Source organism: Pteropus alecto, unplaced genomic scaffold, assembly GCF_000325575.1.
Source record: "Pteropus alecto unplaced genomic scaffold, ASM32557v1 scaffold124, whole genome shotgun sequence".
Classification (NCBI taxonomy): domain Eukaryota; kingdom Metazoa; phylum Chordata; class Mammalia; order Chiroptera; family Pteropodidae; genus Pteropus; species Pteropus alecto.
The window spans coordinates 2,403,790-2,423,775 of record NW_006435779.1 but is presented as its reverse complement, the minus strand read 5'-3'; the positions used below and the strand labels follow the sequence as shown (position 1 = coordinate 2,423,775).

Here is a 19,986-nt window from a genome sequence, read left to right as displayed (position 1 = left end):
CCTCCATGGCCATTTTTTTTAGGGTCCTGTTATGTTTCTTCATGATCTTAGAGGTAGGAATTGGTACCAAAAAGCCAGGCTCAGGGAATTTGGGACTGAGAGGCCCTGGGAGGAGAGGTCCTTGGTGGTGCCTAAGCCAAGGAGCTGGGGGCCTACAGCTGGCAGGAGCTGCCATTAGGAACATCAAGTAGAGGCCTTCAGCTGGCATCAGCCACACAGGCATATTATATAGCTCTGTGGGTGAACAACTGAGCAGATCCTACTGTCCTATTAGCCATGTCTTCACCATCTTTAACCTTGTCCCAGGTAAGCATCCTTGATTCTGCTTACCTCTTCTTTGCTAGAACCTTTTCTCATTTGTGAGTCTCAAGTCCCAAGCCAGGCTCCACTGAGGAGCAGTATTTAAGGCCTGGCTTGGTGATAGTAAGCAAGTGCCCAAGAACTCAGGGGTTTGAAAATAATATTCCTCTTTCCAGGATAAAACACTGATTGATACAAAGAGGCTCATACTTGAGATATGTAAGAAAATTCCAAACGTGAAGTCAGATTCTCAGGCCTGTAAGACCTGAGAGCCAACTGGCTAAAATTTCAAATGTTTGAGACAAAACTATGCGCTCAAACTGAGGCACACTTTCTAAACATTAAACACAGAAGCCAAAATGAAAAAGAATAATAAATTTGCCCTCTCTCTCTCTCTCTCTCTCTCTCTCTCTCTCTCTCTCTCTCACACACACACACACACACACACACACACACACACACACACACACACACCCCACAAAGTCAAGAAATGAATGGGAACGCAGAACACAGAATAAGTTATCTGGAAGGTATCTGGCAAGAGGCTAAATTTTTTTCAAAGGAAAATGATTTTTAATATCCAAAAGGGAAAAGACAATTTCTTCAATTGTCTTGGCTCAAAGTGAGCCAAAAATTTGAGTAAATAATATACCTGAAAGGACTCTATTTCCCTTTTTGGCCACACATCAGTTGTTTGGCCTGTAGTGAGGCCCCTCTCCAAGGGCCTCTTTATCTACCTCCTACCTGGCATCTTGTCGAGGGGAAGTTGCACAACACAGAACAGAGAGATACCACATCCTTCCCTGTGTATCCCACAGGTCCAGACAGGAACCCACACATTTGTGACCCCATATCCTTCTCCTGAGGATAGTAGTCCTGGTAAAAGTAAAAGGGGCTGAGTGTGGGCCCACAGGTCTGAAGGGGAAACCATCAGAACTGACTCCTGGACACATCCTCAGACCTCCATTGAGGAAGAGAGAGAGCCCTCTGTCATCTTGGCAAGGCCCACTGCTCTCCTTCAACATTCTCCCCACCAAGCATGCTCTATCTACTTTTGGGTCTTCAGCAACCACAGATACTAATTTTTCCAGATGCACTGACACATAAGAAGCACTTCATTTTGCTCATGACTGGGAATCAGGATTTCAGGAAGTGACAGCGACGTGCTTCTCAAATCAGGGTGTCTCGGGGTGGGATCAGAGAGTAGCTGGGACAAGACTGGGCTCATTATTCATGGGTAGGGTGGTTTTTTAAACAACTTTATTAAAATATAAATCTCATAACATACATTTCAACCATTTGAGTGTATAATTCAATGGCTTTTAGTATTTTCACAAAGTTTTACATCTAAAACAACAATCAACTTTAGAATGTTTTCATTACCCCAAAAAGACACCCCACGCTCTTTAGCTATCATCCCCCTTCCTGTCTCCCCATCCCTTCTAGCCCTAGGCAACCACTAATCTACTTTCTTTCTCTATAGATTTACCTACTCTGGACATGTCATATAAATGGAATCATACTATATATTATCTTTTTAGTGTCTGGTTTCTTTCACTTAGCATATTTTCAAGGTTCATCCATGTTCTAGCATGTATTGACAAGTAATATTCCATTGTGTGTATAATATATTTCATTTATCCATTCATCAACTGGTGACATTTGTGTTGTTTCCACTTTTTAGCTATTATTATATGTAATACTGCTGTGAACACTTATGTTCAAGCTTTTGTGTAGACAGGTGTTTTTATTTTGAGCATATACCTAAAGTGGAATAATTGGGTTACATGGTAATTCTATGTTTAACTTTTTGAGGAATTACTAAATGGTTTTCCAAAATGGACACAACTATTTTACATTCCCATCGGCAGTGTGTGTGTTCCAATTTCTCTACCTCTTTGACAACACTGCCTATTATGTCTTTTTTGATGACAGCCATCCTAGTGGGTGTGAAGTGAGATAAGTGGTAAAATTTTGGCAAATGTGACAAAGAAAAATTGAATATCCATAATATCAAAGGGCTGTTACAAATTATTTTTTAATAAAGAGACAAAAATACAGTAGGAAACTGGATGAAAGTTATAAACATGAACACACATCACAGAAAAAAATTACAAATGTCTCTAATACACATGTGAAAATATGCTTAATTCCTCAACAATAAAAATTCTAATTAACCCAACAATAAAATGCTACTATTATCTTACACATTGGGGAAAAAAATTAAACACAATGACAATGCCTATTTGATAAGGCTCTTTCATTAGCTTTGGCAGAGGGGGAATCGAACAGTCTTTGTTCATAGTGGTTTAGCAACCTGTTAAATATTTAAAAGTTACATATTCCTTAACACAATGTTCCACATCTAAGATTGTATCCCACAGAAACATTTGCCTATGTGAACAAAATTGCCTGAAGAAATACTTACTGCAACACAGTTTCTAATAGTAAAAAACAAAAAGGAAAATTAGCCCAAATGTGTATCAAAATAGACTATTAAATAAAATATATAATATCTATGAAATGAGATTTTAAAAATCAACCAAAATATGAACATGTGCTGCCATGGAAAACTATCTGCTCTATATAAATGCTATAAGAAAGTGTAAAACACTAAGCAGAGAAAGATCTGGATTTCTTAAGAAAAGATAATGATTCGTTAAGCTCAAATAAAAGAAAATCTGGAGTTTTTGAACCGTTCACAGGCTGTGCCTGAGATTACACAACAATGTCATTTTCTAAGTTAATTATTTAAGTTAATTATTTCTGCAATGCTCTATCTCTTAGTAAATAGAATTATTTTTATTAAACTTTGAAAGTTCCATAGTAAAAATCAAATGTGAAGAAGACCTTAAGATGATGAAAAACAAGTGCCTATCCCCACCCTTTTCCTCTTGGTTCCATTCTTCAAGACTCATGGAAGATATCATGAGCCTTTGATATAAAAGATGAGGATTTAGTTCACATGTTAGCTCTTTATCCTCCCTCTTCTCTCTGTTTTGAGGGATGGGTGAGTGGATGGATGGATGGATGGATGGATGGATGGATGGATGGATGGATGGATGGATGGATAGGTAGGTAAGTAGGTAGGTGTGTAGGTATGTAGGTAGGTAGATAGATGATAGATAGTTAGATAGATATTTTACGAATTATTTTTATAAGTTTTACAAATATAAGTAAACATCTATTTCTTATTCATTAACTCCTAGGAGTTCATTTTGAACTGTAGGAAAAGAATGTTGGCAGCCCTGCCTTTTCTATCACCACCTTTATCCTCATGCCCCACTATCTGTTACCCATATTCTCATTTGTTCCTCCTCTCACAATCATACTTCGCCCAATGGATGACCCAAAAAGTTGAAAATAAAAAAAATAAAACATAAAACATAATTGCTTAAACATGAAGATCTATATAACTGGCATCGTGAGATTTCTAACTTTAAGAAATATAATTGTCTGTATGATGGCAGATTATGAACTGAAGTATCTCAATAGTGGTGGAGGCTGGGTGCTCAGTTAAAAGGCTATTAGAATAGTGCAATTGTGAGAAGGTGACTGAGCTGGGCCACAAGCAAAACAGAGGGGAAAGTAAGTTATGCCCAATGCTATGAGCTGGTTGAGCTAACCAAGCCTGGAGAAGGAGTCAATAGTCAAAGGTGACCACAGATAATAAGTGGTTTAATCAGCAAATAGTAGTCATATGTGCTAAAGTGGGGAATGGAGTAAAAACCAGTTTGCGTAGGAAATGTGAAGAGTTGAATTTGGGGCAAAAGGAGTGTCAGCTACCTGAAAGACACAACTGTCTCAGGTAGTGTTCACCTTACCCCCTTTGCCAGTCAATTTCTAACACACTACCCCATATTTATATTCTATTGGCATTCATGAATACTGGAAATAGTCTTATTTATTTGATCATTGGTCTATTATCTGCCCCTACCTTGCTCCCCATCATATAAACAGGACCTTTCCACCTGTGGTGGCTAAATAATGTCCCATAACTGATTTAGGCTAGCTCCTATTCTGAATACATGTGTCATTTTCATCATTTGCTATTATTATCAGCAGCATAATAATTCCATGCATACCTCTTTTCATATACCCAATTTCTTGCTTAAATGTGATTTTTTTTTTTGAAAAATAACAGTCAGCATGCATACAAATGTTACAAGCTGCATCTCCCCCTGTCCTGTAAAAGAATTTATTGTGGATGTCTGGGGTGGGAGTGACAAGAAAGAGAGAGAGGAAGAGAGAGCATGAGAGAGAGAGAGAGAGAGAGAGAGAGAGAATATGAGCATTGTGTATAACTCAGTAAACTCCCCAAACCAGGAAGCAAAGATTCTGTACATGGACTTACTGATTGGCATGTACCTTGTCCCATATGAAGGTCAGTGGAGAGGTCATAGAGTGGTAGAAAAGAGAATGAAAGAAGAGAGAAAAAGAGAAAGAGAGAGGAAAAATGCAAGCCAAATGGGGAGAAAGTAGAAACAAAAGGCTGGCTTTGAGGCAGGGTGAGGTGTCCAGTGAAGCCCATGAGCTCTCACAGGTGAAAACAGAGGACAAAGGACTGACACATCTCCTATATATTCCAAGGCTTTGGATGTTCCTTGTCCCCTAGCTGAAGTGCAGGAAGCTGGGCTTTGCTCTTCCTCCTCCACCTCCTCTTCCCCTAAGCCCATAGTTAATTCTCAATCTGGCTGGAGCATCCTGAGATAGGTCCTCATCCTGCAAACCACCCTGGGATCATGGCAGGCTCACCTGGGTGCTTCCTCTACTAGCCTTCCTGGTGAGAGAGCATGGGCTCTCATGCACTGTGACAGGTGCCTGCAAAGACACTCACTGTCATTGGGAAGGCATTGGTGCCACCTGTCCAATTTTGCTCTATTTTGAGGCATATATATAGTTTGGGGTGCATTTGGGTTCAGAATTATTACATCTTCAGAACTAATCACCACTTATGGCATTAAGTAGTGTCCTTATTTAGATTTCAAGAAATAGTTTATGAGTCATACTGTGTGGCCAGCCCTGGTGGTCAGGCTGGGCTCTACAATATGGAAGGTGGCAAGCACACCTGCTCAGGTACTTCATGTGGGTCCAGTGACTGGGTGCACTTTTCACCATACTCTCTTGGATTCTCCAGATGAATAATCAAATAAAAAGAAATTGGTTTTTCTCCTCTTTTATACAGTGTATACCAGTTCTTCCATTTTTTTGACTCATTGCATTTTTCAAAACATTCCAGACCAGTATCCTTTCTAGTTCCTGAGACTGATTTTCATCTACCTAGTCACATATACTATTTCTTGTTCATTTTGTTTTACAGTTATAAACATTATTATTGCTGTATGTTGGGTCCTTAACACATGTGAAATTATCCATCATAGAGTGGGAGGATTTAATCCATTCACACTTTTCTGAGCACTGAGCCACACATTTTTAATCTATACAGAGCTAATTATTTTCTTTCCTTTTAATCGTGAATTTAATTATAAGCTCTCCATGGTAGTTATTTTCCATTAGTTTTATATATCAATAAATATAACTTATGAGAATCTTGAAATGGGAGATCATCTTGGATTATTCAGGCAAGTCCATTGTAAACTCAAAGGTCTTTGAGGGAAAAAGGGAGGCAAGAGGTGAGTGAGAGAGATTGATTTGAGGAAGTTATTTTGCTGAATTTGAAGATGTGGAAAGGTCCAGAGCAGGATTGTAGGTGGCCTCTAGAAATAGAAAAGACAAAGAAATGGATTTTCCCCTAAAGCCTCCACAAGGAGTACAGCCCTACCAATCAATTTTAGACTTCTGACCTCCAGAACTATATGATAATAAATAAGAGTTCTTTTAAGTCAAAAAGAAAGAAATATAACTTTTTATATGCTCTCTGTTTTACCACTATTTTGTCAATCACTCTAGCCTCTATCCAAACAACAAAAATTTAGAAAGGTTTTACTTATTCTGCTCACCTATTATTCTAAGCAAATCTTACAGGTTTTGTGGAAATCATTATTACTTTTTATAAGTAATTTGAATTTTCAACACTTTAGTGGTGATTATATTGATTTAAACATAACTGGTGCTGGCCCCTTTAATAGCTGCTGCATCTGGTTTGAACTGAGTATTTTCTTGTATATTTAGGAGACCGTAATGTCTTCTTATTTAACTGTGTCTTTTAAACTGTTATTTCTCAAAATGGAAACTTTTTCTAGCTGGGGAGTTCCCTCAGTGCTAAACAATACAGGACTGAGCAGTGGAGGGTCGAATGATGCATAAAATGAAGTAGTCTTTCTTCCCTTTTTGTGTGGTTACTGTCCGGTTTTTCATTCTGCTGAAGTTTCTTAAGTGGACTCGGAGCTCTCCCAGAGCTTTTTTTGTTATGATAGCCGTTTTACTGTTGATATTTGTGGGAGGATGGTTGCAGGGTCTCCTGCTGCCATCTTGGAGACATCACTCTGTAATTTTTCTTTTTCTTTTTCTTTTTTTTTTTTTTCCAGCAGAAAAGAAAAGGCTTTATTAGAAGGGAAAGTACACTTTCAGATGTGGAAGCGGGTATGAGCAAGAGAAGCGTGGCTTAAAAGTGTAATTTTTTTTTTTGATAGCAGAATATGATGTGCCAGGTAAAACGAACTGTGGTAAATAGGCCTTTAGTGATATGGTGGTGAAGTATGGGACAGGGGAAGTTTTCTATGGTCTTGTGATTAGGTTTCAGTCTTCCATTGAGCCTGTGCCTCTGGACTGTGAACTTCACAAGTGTTTCTGGTTTTTGCCCCCTTCCCTCCTTAGGTAGGACAGGGTGGCTACAGACAGAGTTGGGTATTTCCCTTCCCCAGGTCAGTTAGGCTCTGATTATACCCCAGTATGTTAGGCTCTGGTTAACTATCTACCCTTGAAGACAGGCTTCGTCAAGAAGAACAGAATGCTCTGGCATATTTTAAAATGGTTTTTTTCCCCTCCTCCTGTGGAAATCTGGCTGACACTGCTAGTGGTAAATTTCACAATATTGTGCTCTGCTCTCCATGACTAGGCCCTCTGGAGTTTTTAACTCAGAGTTGTCTGAAATTCATCAATTAAAGTTCAGGTTTTTCTACCCAGGCTCTGGTTCCTACACTGATTTCTGTTAGTCCCTGTTCTGGTAAACTGAAACTCCGTTTCTTCTCTTCAATTTTGAGAACAGCAGTTAGCCCTGTAGCTTCCCATCTCTATGAGTCCATGAAGAATTGTTGATTTGCTAGTCTATTCAATTTTTTGCTTGTTGTTAGAATGGAGTGGTAACTTCCAAAGTTCCCAGGATTTTTTTTTAACTTTTTAAAATTAAACTTTTTATTTTGAGATAACTCTAAATTCATATGCTCTGGAAGAAATAATGCACAGATTCTGTTTATGCTTTATCCAGTTTTTTCCGTTGGTAACATCTTGCAAAACTATAGTCTGATATCACAATCAGAATATTGACAGTGGTGAAATCAAAATACAGAACTTTCCCTCCCACCACAAGAATCCCTCCTGTTGCCCTTTAGAGCCACTTTTTCATGCTTTCACCCTCTCCTGAATCCCTGGAAATCACTGACCTGTTCTCCATTTCTATAATTTGTCATTTTGATGCAGAACAGGGTAAATTTCCCCTCCAGGGAAGAGACCAAGCCCTGCACTCAGAGAAAAAGAGAGTCCTTTGAAGGAGAGTGTAGAAAGAATTCAACACACATGCTTAAGTTAGAGTCAAAAGGAAAGTTTATTTAAAAAGGGGTAACACTCCACAGACAGAATGTGGTCTCCTCTCAGAGGCAGAGAGTGAAAGGGACCCAGAGTGTTCAGGGAATTGTTTATATATCATTCTTTAGTTCCTTTGAGTTATAGTTTAAAGACTTTGTTTACCCATTTCCTTTGATATGGACATACAGTGAGGAAGGGGAAGGGGAACAGTGAGTAGTGTGAAAGGCCTGCTGGCAGTTCTCAGCCCTTAATCCATAGGTTCCCCCATGGTTTTAGCCACAGGGAATGAACAATTTTATTTGTATAGAGCAGCCACTTAAATACTGTTTCTCCTTCCACAGGTGTGGGGAAGTGAATTGTTAGCAATCCCAGTAGAAATCTTCCTTTGTTCTGATGGTATCCTCCTGGCCTGGTTGCTGAGCTGATCAGCATATTGCAGTCTCTGAATGCAACTTGATTTAATATTTTAATTATCTTGCTTCCTCTCTACAGTAATTTTAAGAATGTTATATAAATGTTATATAAATGCAGGGGTGGCTTTTTTCACTGATCAAAATTCTCTGGGGATTCCTCCATGCAGTTTCCTGTATCAATAGTTCACTTCTTTTTATTGTTCGATAGTATTCATGGTATGGATGTATACCACTAGTTGAGAAATGTCTAAATTTTTTTCCACTTTTTAACTATTATTAGTGAAGCTGCCATAAACATTCATATTCAGTTCTTTGTAGATATAAGTCTTCATTTTCTGGGATTAATGCCAGGAGTGAAATTGTTGGGTCATATAGTAATTGCATATCTTGTTTTTAAAGAAATTGCCAAACTCTTTTTCAGAGTGGCTCTGTAGTTTTTCCTTCCCACAAGCAATGTTTGGATGACCCAGTTTTTCAGCCTCTTCACCAGCATTTGATGGTGTCACGATTTTTTTCCCAGCTAATCTGATAAGTACGTAGTAATGTCTTATTGTGGTTTTAATCACAATTTTCCTAATGTCTAATGATGTTGAATATCTTTGCATGTTCTTATTTGCCATCTATACATCCTTTTTGGTGAAATATCTCTTCATAACTTTTATCTGTTTTCTAATTAGATTATTTATTGTTCAGTTTGAGAGTCCTCTATCTATTCTAGATATGTCAGACATGTGGTTCACAAACATTTCCTCTCACTCTATAGCTTTTTTTTTTGTCCTCTTATGACCGAGTCTTTTGCAGATTAAAACTTTTTTTAATTTTAATTTAATCCACTTTATCAATTTTTTTCTGTTATGAATTAGGCCTTGAGGTCACCTCTAAGAACTAACTCTAGATCTCAAAGCTTTTCTACTATGTGTTCATTCTAACAGTTTTACTACTATATGTTTTACACATAAGTCTGTGATCATTTTGAGTTAGCCTTTGTAGAAAATGTGAAACTTAGGTTAATGTTAATTTTTCTGCCTATACATGTCCAATTGCTTCACCACCATTTGTTGAAAAGGCTCTCCTTCTTCCATTGAATTGCTTTATACCTTTGTTGAAAATCAGTTGGGCATGTATGTGTGGGTTTATTTCCAGTTTCTCTGTTCTGTTCCATTGATCTGTGTGTCTATCCCTACATCAATACTACACAGCCTTGATTGCTGTAGCTATATGATAAGTCTTGGACCAGGATAGTCTAATTCTTCTCACTTTAGTCTCCTTCTTTAAAATAACTTTACTTATTCTAATTCCTTTGTCTTTCTATGTACATTTTAGAATAATCTTGTATAAATCTACAAACATTTTGCTGTGATTTTGATAGGAACTGTTAAATCTGGGAAAAATTGACATCTTTGCTATCTCTAGTCTCCCAATCTATGAACATATCTTTCCATTTATTAATATCTACTTTTATTTCTTTCATCAACTTGTATAATTTTCAACATACAAATTCTGTCCATGTTTTGTTAGTTTTACAGAATTGCATTTTTTGAGAAATTGTTGATGGTATTGTATTTTTAACATCACTATTCATGTTTATTGCTAAGTATTTAGAAATACAATTGCTGTATTTATATATTTGTCTTGTATTCTGCAACTTTGCTAAACTCACTTAGTTTAGGAATTTTTTTGTAGATGCCTTGGGATTTTTTTTTACATAGAAAATGATATCTGTAAATAGGAGTAGCTTTATTCATCCTTACAAATCTGTATGCTTTTTTATTTCCTTTTCTTACCTTTCTGCACTGGCTAGAACTTCCAGAAGTATCTTGAATAAGAGTGGTGAGACTGAATGTCCTTGCTTTGTTCTTGATTTTTAGGGGAAGGGATAACATTCAATCTTTCACCATTAAGCATACTATTAGATGCACATTTTGTTTTGTTTTGTTTTGTTTTGTAGATGTTCTAGATCAAGTAAAGAAAGTTCTTTATCATGTTTTTCTGCGTCTACCATAAATGAGTGTTGAATTTTGCCAAATCTATTTTGCATCAGTTGATATCATGTAATTTTTCTTCTTTATCCTATTAATATGGTGAATTGCATTGATTGATTTTAAAATATTTAATCAGCCTTGCATCACTAGAATAAACCCCACATGACAATGGTATATTATTTATATATATTGCTAAATTCTATTTGTTAATATTTTATCTATATTCATGAGAGATAGTATAGTTTTATTCTTTTGTACTATCTTTGTCTGGTTTTGTTATCAAAGTAATACTAGCTTACAATGAATTGGAAATATTTCCTCCTCTTCTATATTCTGGAAGAGATTATAAATTTTTGGTAAAATTCTGCAGTGAAACCATCTGAGCCTGGAGAGGATTTTTTGAATTATAAGTTCAATTCCATAATAGTTAAAGGGTTATGCAAGTTATCTATTTCGTATTGATTTAGTAGTGGTGTTTGTATATTTTGAGGAATTAGTTTATTTCATCTAAATTGTCAAATGTGTGAAAGTAGTTCATGGTACAGTTGACCCTCGAACAACATGAGTTTGAACTGCATGGGTACAGTGATACATGAATATTTTTCAATCAACAATTTGAAAATAACTCACACACAAACTGCATAAACTAAAATAGATGATATAAAGGCATGGTATTGATAAATACAGTACAATACTGCCAATGTATTCCTCTTTTTCATGATTTTCTTAATAATATTTTCTCTAACTTACTTTATTATAAGAATATAGTATATATACATATAGCATACACAATGTGTTTAATCGGCTTTATGTAATTGGTAAGGCTTCCAGTTAACAGTAGATTTTTAGTTTTTAAGTTTTGGGGAGTCAAAAGTTATATGCAGATTTTTGACTGTGCAAGGGGTCAGTGCCCCTAAATCCTTTAAGCACTGCCTCTGAGTCTCACTCAAGGGGTGGCTGAATTTGGAAACTTCCTGCAGAAATTACTCTTATTTTATCACAAATCTTTTTTATGAGGAGGGAGTGTAGAGGTCTGATCCCCAGGACTTTTAAGTAATTCTCTGATCTGCAACTTAGGTCAGGGCCTTCTCTTGCAGGTAAAGTTTGCTGTAACACTCAGCAAATTGAAGCTAGTTTCACCACTGGTCAAGTTTCCCATGTTGACAATGGGCACAGTCCCACAGTCCTGCTCTTTTTCCACTGGCAAGATGAAGCTGAGTGAGTGATTGCAGAAGGGGCTTCTAATGAGCTTCCTTGTGTGTGCATTGTGAGGCCAGGTATAGGCCCTGAGTTCTAAGCAAGGAGGGACAGACAAGTTTCTGGAAGAAGAGCAAGCTGAACACCTGCACATGTGTACATCTCGGGGTGTGCCCCTCTGTGTCAGACAGCTCCAGGAGCATGTCTGCAGTGTGCAAGGTGGGGGTGGTTGGGGCAAGGGACGAGGTTACTACCATCCCACAATCTGAGAGTGGCCTACAGATTCATACTCCTGTTCAAGTGGATGGGAGGATGCATGCTGCAGACGTGACCTTGTGTCTAGATAAAAGCTGGAGAGCTCCCAAGCTCAAATCCTCCTTATCATACAGTTCAAGAACCTTCTGTTTTTTGGGCAAGAGTATTGCAGTCTGTTTTGTCCCTGGCCTACTTCAAAGTTGCAACAATCAAACTCTGTGTCAGCTCAGAAATAAAAGTGACTTCAGAACTAACATTTTTAAGCTCCTTGGTGGGATAAGGACTACAGTGAGCAAATGAGAGGAGGCAGCAGAGGCAAAGACTCAGATCTTGCCACTTCTACTATCTGTCTCCAAGGCCACTGTCCTAGCCTGACTCTACTAGTGATTCACAAATGTAAATGTTCTAACAGGTCCATAGCTGAGACAGAGAACAGTCACCCTTCCCCATGTGAAGTGCATTGAAACTGACCCAGCACTTCTACTTCCAACTCCTGCTCTGATTGTCAGCAACTACCACTGATATAGGCAAGCATGTTGTTCTCCCAAATGAAAGATGAGTTGACTGAGGGCTGAATTATATGGTGAAGGCCTTAAAACTAGAAAATGGCAGAGTTGGGACAAGAATTCCTGTCTTCTTCTAAGCTGGCTGTGGCTGTACCCCTGTGCTTGCAGGTGTCAGCAGCCTGAGGCTCAGAGATGCTGGTGTCCATGAGGTGACTGCAGCTTCTAACCTCACTTCCCATGGCCCAGTCAAAACTCTGAGACTCATTTTCCTTCTTGTGCTCAAACATAGTCAAGCCTGAGAAGGAAAGCTATTAACTGGGATTGGTCAACAGGTAGCCAGGAACTACCTGCCTGCAAAGATGATAAAACATTATCGGGGAGAGAACGTTTCTCTACCCACCCACCACCTTCCACCACTGAGCCTGGCCTCACAGTCAAAGGCGGCAACCCAGACCATGCAGCTTCTTTGTTCATGGCTCCATTGCCCCATGTCCCTCTGTCCTCTGTTTCCTGTGGCATCCTAGGGCTCTCATCCTTCCAAGGTCCAGGCTGGGCTTCTGGGAATGCCGCCAAAAAGTCAAGAGGCTGTCAGTCCCTGGGCAGTGGCACCGACAGAAGGCAAGAACAATGGTTTTTGTGAAAAGTCTCTGTCATGGGTTCCAGACTCTGAATGGGGATGCTTCCTGTGTGGCTAGGTCATAGTATAGAGCAGAGGAGGGTCTCATGGTGAGAGAATAAAATGGCTCTGGGCAGGGGTGGGAGCACAAAATGCACTGTCTGGTCTCTATCACCAGCAATGTCACACCAGGTCAGCAGAGGGGCCTGGTCAGAAAGTTGCCTCTCCTTCCCGATGATCTACACCAATTGATCTACAAGAAAGAACTGATTCCTTGGGAAAGAACTGAAGAGCCTCTTAGTGGCCCTAAATGAAGCTGATATCAGCCAGTTGACCTGGCCCCAAGATGTCCAGAATAAAGCTGGTGAACAGGGACAAAAAAAATGGACTTTTGTCAATTCGCTTTGGTCCACAGAAAACAACTAATTTTGAAGGAGAAGAAAATGCACTAAATAAAAACAAAAATGGTATCAGTTATGCTCAAATGGCCTTTTAATTATTTGAGAAGAGGAGTTTTAGTTTTGTGACAATAACTGTGACAGTAGCACTTGTCACTGGCTGAGACAGAAGATGCTAGGGAGGGAGACCAGAAGTTGTTTTGAACATGCCATATTCAGTTGTCTGTCTCAGTCTAGATCCTACCAGGACATTCCACAGGAGATTTGAGAAGAATTTATAGAAGTGCCATTTACCAAGGAAAACCAACATGGGAAGGCAAAGGACCCATGGTCAGCTGATGGTCCATGTTCCCATCCCTCAACCAGAAGAGGTATCCTCCATGCTATCTCAGCAATCCTGCTGGCATTCCTCCTAGCCACAGTCTTGGGCTTCTCGCTCTGTCCTTTCCCTCTTCCCCTGATGATTTCACCATCTCATGGAGTAGAGCCAAATCTTCACCTGCAGGTACTCCAGAAACGAGATGCTTTCTGTATTTCATTCACCTCATATAGTTATTTAACTTTTTTTCCTATTGGATCTATCAACTTCTGACAAAGATATCTCAATCTTCCCATTCTATTTGTGATTTTTATCATTTCTATAGTATTTGGATTATGTGTCATTCAGTGCTATTTTATTTTATTTTTTTTTATTTTTTGATATCTTAAAATAGGTTTTCTAGGAAAGGATTCTTCATCCCTCACCTAACGCTCCACCTTTACCTCTGTGGCCTCCCATGGCCCCAGTGATCCTATGTCCCAGATTGAGACAGACAGTGCTTGGGGTCTAGGGCTCACAGGTAGGGTTTCAATAGCACCTAGTGGAAGCTGTAGGTCCTATCTTGGTGGGGGGAGGGGGCTCTTCTCTTTTCTCTTCTACAAAGAAAGTGAGTGTGTGTGTGTGTATGTGTGTGTGTGTGTGTGTGTGTGTGAGAGAGAGAGAGAGAGAGAGAGAGAGAGAGAGAGAGAGAGAGAGAGAGAGAGGGCTCCAGTAACATCTTAGCAAAAAGAACATGAAATTCAGCAATGGGAAAGTGAGGCTTACCTTTAATTTTATTTCATGTTTAGACAGAAATAAATGAAAGAGATTTGGAGAAACATGTTATAAGAGGATAAGGTTAAATGAAATAAAATTTTAATATAAGTTTAAATATACTTAAAAATAAACCCCTTCACATAAGCACATATACATGGCATGTCTCTGGGCCCATGTAAGAAACACCAGCAGGCAGTCACCCCCACCCCCAGCACGTCCAGGCTGGTCTCACACTATTTGATGCCTACCTGCTCTAGAATCTGATTCCTTGTGGTTCCCACTCAACTACCCACAAGGAAGGACAGTTCCAAGATGTTAATCCAAAAACACAATCTTTCCTAAGGCACTTAACACATACCTTACACTGTCCCACGAACAGCAAAAACCCACAGAGCTGTAAGCTAACCCAGGTCCCGCAAGCTCCTCAAAGGCTAGGTTGTGGGTCTCTTGCTCATAGTGGGGCATTCCGTCAATGTGTCTAGGGCAGGGGGTAGGAGGTCAACTTTTGATGGAGCCCATCTGGCCCACAGGAAAGAATAGTTTTTAATCAAGATAAGTGTATTAGGTCCAAGTAATGTAAAAATCTGTTTCAGATCCAAATTCTGGTCCCTTAGTGTTGTGAGCAAGAAAAACGGCTACTGAATACCCTTGAATGCATTTGTTTCTTTCCACAATGCCATGTTTATTGTGTGGAACCATCCCAGATAAACGAATAATGTTAACACACAACACAGAGAGAGGGGAAGTACAGAGTCTTACAAAACGGAGCAAAGGGATAAAAGTCCTAGCATCTCCCAAGTGAGCTCTGTTGACTGGTGGTGTGGAGAGCTGCATGTTGTCCCAAGTCAGTGGCTACGACAGGCCAGGTCGTCAGAGTCTTCGGCTCTCAGTGCACCCATCCGTGATGCTCTCAGGTTAGGCTTGAGAATCATCTGTCTAAGGCATGCAGCTTAAATGGACATTACAAAGTGGGATCCTTATGCTTATCAGCTCCTACAGATGAGAGCTGACATCTGTGATTTTGAGTGGTCTGGTTATACCCTAAGGATGTTCCCATTATGTGCAAGTTGACATTACTGTCATGGGTTCATGGAAACCATTTTGTAAAGTCTAAAAAGTCCTTATTTCTTTATGCTCTATACACTTAGTTAGGAGAGAATCTTGAAAGAAGGAAGAAAGAATCAGAGAGGGCTGACGAGAGGAGAGCAGAGACAGCCAGGGAAAAAGCAAGAGCTTTGCAAAGTGAATGACACTTGTCCCCTGCTACCCCAAGTGGCATGGTGTCCCTAACTATGAAACATCAGTTGGCTATATCAGAGGAACCAGAGACAAAAATAAATGGCCTTTGAGTTTCATAACTTTATCAGTCTGATGCAGAAATACTAAAATCCCCACCACCCTTCAGGCCCTGTGAAAAAAAACCTAACTCTTGCACATTTAAAATACAGTTGACCTCTTGAATTGTACCCAATACCACATTTTAAAAAGATATATCAATTTATTTTAATTGTGGTGAATGCATATAAAATTTACCAACTTAACCATTTTTAAGTGTACAATTTAGTAGTCTTAAGTATATTCACATTGTTGTACAACTAATCTCCAGAACTTCTTTATCTTTACATAAGAAGAAACACAAATTCCCCCAATTCCCAAAGACCCTACAAGGAAGAACTGCTATTTCTGCCAGGATGTCTCCCAGTCCAAGTAACCTTTCCTCTCAGGACATTCAGAGAGAAAGGAGCACCAGGCCAAATGAAGCTTCTAGAAGGAACTTGTTGAGATAGTACCCACTGGGTTCAGATCTCTATAAGGGGTTGTTATCCAATCAAAAAGAGATTCCTCATCAGATTTGCAGTGGGGAATGAAATTAGACTTCACTCCATCCTTTGTATTCAGTGACAAACTTATTCCTGGTGGTAGGAGTCAGGCTGGCCAAAGGCCCCTTGTGCCAAGGAGGAATTGGATATGGCCATCTCTTGTCACCACCTAATATGAAACCAGAAAACAAAAGAGCAGGCAGAGAGACATGCATGAGGAAAGTAAGGTGGTAACTGCTCTTTTCACATAGAAAGGCAGAGACAGTGGGGGCATGCTCCAGAACCCCCTAGATGTCTGCACACTGCTTCTTCATCACAGTGAAATCGCCGTTCCAGGGGAGTGCTCCAACCAAAAAGCGGCATGTTACTCTCTGAAAAAGACCATCACCACAACAAAAATCAATTATGTGCCCAAAGAAGAAAAAAAAAATTGTACTGTTGCTAGGCGTCAGCGAATATCCTAGAAGATGATCATTACCCATCAAAAAATGTTCCAAGGAACCTGCTAGCTGGATGCCACAGACCCCTACAGCCATCAGCAACTGCTGATGACTCTGGAGGAGTCTCTGTTCTCATACCAACCAATGATAGATAGCAAATACTAACAATCATCATATTTGGATGGGAGATCAAATGTAATCTTCACTTTACTTTTAATTCTCTTTAATTTTTTCTACAATGTAATTAAAGCAATGCTATGTCAGATATAAACTAAAGCATGTTATATTAATAAATAATGCCTTTTGTTTTAATAGCAAATAAGTCAGGACAAGAGCAATTTATACAATTCTAGGACCTAATATATTTTTCATTTCAAAAAGCCCTTCTCTCCCTTTCAAAATACCATAGAAATAACAAATGAAATATTCTATATGTGTGTGAAAGATGAATGAATGGGTGTATGAATTATTGACAGGGTAAATAGAGGGATGGATAGGTGGATGGATGAATAAATGGGTTGAGGGATACATGAATGAATGGATAGATGGATAAATATAGATGGATGGATGGATGGATGGACGGATGGATGGACAGATAGACGGATGGATGAATGGATGAATTGATAAATAGATAGGCATATGGCAGCCCTGATAAAACAGCAAAAGGCATCTTAAATAATTGACTGGAAATGTAGAGGTACTACCAGGAGCTATGAGGCAAATGGAGTCAGAGAGAAAGAAGTTTGTTCTCTGTTGAGTATTGGACATATGCAAAGGGCGACTATGGAAAACTCCTTTCCCCACGAACCCACAGAAAAATACCAAATCAAGATGGCTTTATAGGAAAACTACATTAAACCTTGGGAATCAAAAACTCTCTTGGTTTTTAAACTGATCCAGAACACAGAAAAGGATGAAAAGCCCTCATTTTTATTATACCAGACCGGAAAACTCCTGAAACCAAATTATAACCTAAACTGTAGGTCCCAAGGCCTATAACAGCAGCATCACCAGAGAATGGCACTAAGACTGCTTAAATGTTTGTCCTAGTAAACAGAATAAAAATCCTTTTAAAAAATATGAACAGATTCTGGGAAACATGGAGGAGTGAGAGACGTCCTCACATCTCTCCCTTTGAAACAACAATAAGCTGAACATCTAAAACTCAACAAAAAACCACCAAATCTGCACACCAGAACATCTGAGCATGGGATCTGTGCATAAGAGCTACCACAGCTCAGAACCCCGAGTGTCAAGTGGTGGACTGGGAGAAATAAAGAAGCTGCCTCTCCCAACCTCTAGAGCTCCCTGCAGGAGGAGGAGGAAGGGAGAAGGTGCAGAGACTTCCCTGAACAGTCCTGCCTAGGAGTACTGTGAGTTTCACACAGCCGGCGGCAGGGCCCAGTCATCAGAGCAGAAAATACAAAAGTGGGACGGGACTGCAGAGAAACAACAGTTGATATTTACTGGCCAGGGTTGCAAAACTGAGGCTGAGTCACAGCCCTAAACTCCCAACCAAGAGATCCTCTTTACCCTCTGAGACTCTTCACCACAGAGCCCCAGGGGAATCTGAAGCAGAGGAATACAACCGTTACTAAGAACAGGGCATTATAAGCTTAAATAATAAGAAAGAGAATGGCAATAGCAAGATAGTAATGAACGTTGAGCATACATAGGGACAGATTGAGACAACAGTGACTGAAAAAGGAAGGATTCAAAGATCCAAATTCACAAAGGGGAGTGGAGATAAGGCACACGCAGAAGAAAATGAACGACTGTATATATATAACTATCCTTTACATATCCGTAATGGTAACCACATACAGAAGATTCAGAATTGAAGTATATAACATAAAACAAGAACCAGAGGTAAAACCCGCAAAAGCCAACCATATGCTGTCTCCAGGAAACACATCTCAGCTCCAAAGACAAATACGGACTCAAAGTGAAAGGGCAGAAAATGATATATCAAGCAAATGGCATTCAGAGAAAAGTGAGAGTAGCAAAACTAATATCAGACAAAATAGAATTCAAAATAAAAAAGGTAAAGAAAGATACTGAGGGAAACTTCATAATGATAAAGGGAATTATGCAACAAGAAGACATAACACTTATTAATATCTATGCTCCCAAAAGGGAGCCCCAAAATAAATAAAGCAAATACTAACAGGGCTAAAGAGAGAAACAGACTGAAACACTATCATAGTAGGGGACCTAAATAACCCACTGTCGGATGTGGACAGATTGTCCAACAAAAAATCAATTAGGAAATAAATCCAGAAATGACATATTAGGCCAACTGGACATAATTGACATTTACAGAGCCTTCCAACCCAAACAGTTGCTTTAACATTCTTCTCTAGTGCACATGGAACATTCTCAAAAATCGACCACATACTGGGATACAGAGATAGTCTCAACAAATATAAGAGGGTTGAAATCATACCAACCATATCCTCTGCTCATAATGCTTTTTACTAGAGATCAACTGCAAAAAAAAAATCAGGAAGAACCACAAATACATGGAGATTAAACAACATGCTACTGAAGAATAACTGGATCAGGGAAGAAATAAAAAGAAAGATCAAGACATACATAGAAACAAATGATAATGATAGTACAACATAGCAAAACTTTTGAGACATGGCAAAAGTAGTCATCAGAGGAAAGTTCATATCATTACAGGCCTATCTCCAAAAAGAAGAACGAAACCAAATAAATAAGTTAACGCTTCATCCTAAAAAACTAGAAAAGAAGAACAAAGGAAGCCTAAAGTCAGCAGAAAAAAGAAATCATCAATTTTAGAGCAAAAATAAATGAAATTGAAAACAAACAAAAACAATCGAAATAATAAATGCAACAAAAAGCTGGTTCTTTGAGAAGGTTAATAAAATTCACAAACCCCTGGCTAGACACACTAAAGGAAAAAGAGAAAGGATACAAATAAACAAAATCAAGGATGAAAGTGAGAAAAACACAACAGACATGGCAGAAATACAAAGGATCATACAAGAATACTATGAAAAGGTATAGAATATCAAATTTAATAACATAGAAGAAATGGACCAGTACTTAGAAAAATACAACCTTCCTAGACTGAATCAAGAAGATCTGGAAAATCTAAATAGACCGATCAGCAGTATGGAAATTGAAACAATCATCAAAAACCTACCAAAAAGTAAGTCCAGGAACAGATGGCTTCACCAGTGCATTCTACCAAACATTCAAAGTAGATTTAATACCTATTCTCCTCAAACTCTTCCAAAAAATCAAAGAAAAC

The 19,986-nt window shown here is 38.9% G+C and overlaps 1 protein-coding gene across 1 annotated transcript in view; it reads right to left on the bottom strand.

Annotated features, from left to right (window-relative positions):
• Positions 1 to 16,553: 16,553 nt before the first annotated feature.
• The window catches only part of CST8 (cystatin 8), a 10,739-nt gene continuing 7,306 nt past the window's right edge, over positions 16,554 to 19,986 (bottom strand). Inside the window, exon 3 of the mRNA XM_006911460.1 lies at positions 16,554 to 16,637. Within this exon, the coding sequence (XP_006911522.1) occupies positions 16,554 to 16,637 (84 nt within the window). The remainder of the gene's footprint in view (positions 16,638 to 19,986) is intronic.